Genomic DNA, 1,111 nt, shown 5'->3' with positions numbered 1-1,111 from the left:
AAACTTAATAACCAACAATTTAGAAAATGAGAATCACTCTATCCCCCAGTTATGATTGATGAAATTTTGTTATTCATGATAAGGAAAACACATGGAGTGTATTCACTATTCACAAAGAATAACCATGAATACACTATAATTTTGTGATAACAAACTAAAATATAATTGATTATGTTAATTACAAAAATACCACCATATTCATATACTCATTGAACATTGTTGTTTACTTGCATTCAACCAAACATATCTTTCAAAAAAAAAAAAAACATTCAACCAAACATATTTAAGAATAGGAAAACCGGTTCTCTTTTCTTAAAACTATTGTCAAACATATAAGGATTCTTAGTTGAACACACGACTTCTATACATATATTATATTTTTTTTTTGAAAAATCAACTTCATTAAAACAACCTTCGACCCAAACGGGCAAAAGGCCAAACACACAACAACACCCCCGACCCAAACGGGCAAAGGGTAAGGAAATTACAACATATACAGAGGGTATTTACACCATTCCGTCCAACTAATATACTTACACGAAGCTCTATTTTTCATCCAAGCGAAACCTCTAGATTTCATCTCCCCTATGATATCTTGCGGGTTACATCTTTTCTGACTGAAGACCACTTCATTCCTTTCTTTCCAAATGCACCAAGACGCAATCATAGCCAACCCGTGAATGATCTTCTCCTCCTTCTTACTTCGCTTAATGAATTTGTGGATCTCTAAGATGTCTTTAAAATCAAAAAGAATAAGCGGCGAAATGTTACACCAAACGCTGAACGCCGTCCATACCCTCACCACTACCACGCAAGCGGTGAACAAATGTTCAACTGATTCCTCGGCTTCATCGCAGAAAGGGCACATCGTTGAAGATATGTCCACATTCCTTCTTCTTAAGTTTGTCCTAGTAGGTAACCTATCCAGATTGCCTCTCCAGTTCATAATATTGCATTTAATGGGTACCCATTTGCACTAATCAAAATTTGGAGGGTGACAGTTTCCTCTATCCGTAATCAAAGCCGATTTGACCGCCTTCACCGAGAAACCGTTCTGCCAATCACCTCTCCAAACCCATGTATCCTTACCGTTGGAAAGATTCACCGTATT

General features: G+C 36.6%; 1 protein-coding gene across 1 annotated transcript; it reads right to left on the bottom strand.

Moving 5' to 3' along the window:
• Positions 1-484: 484 nt before the first annotated feature.
• On the bottom strand, positions 485-868 carry LOC110888304. Its single transcript, XM_022135835.1, has one exon. It carries the CDS (start codon positions 866-868, stop codon positions 485-487), a length of 384 nt encoding a protein of 127 aa, XP_021991527.1.
• Positions 869-1,111: the final 243 nt, after the last annotated feature.

Source organism: Helianthus annuus, chromosome 11 (assembly GCF_002127325.2).
Source record: "Helianthus annuus cultivar XRQ/B chromosome 11, HanXRQr2.0-SUNRISE, whole genome shotgun sequence".
Classification (NCBI taxonomy): Eukaryota; Viridiplantae; Streptophyta; class Magnoliopsida; order Asterales; family Asteraceae; genus Helianthus; species Helianthus annuus.
This window is presented reverse-complemented; position numbering and strand designations above follow the sequence as displayed.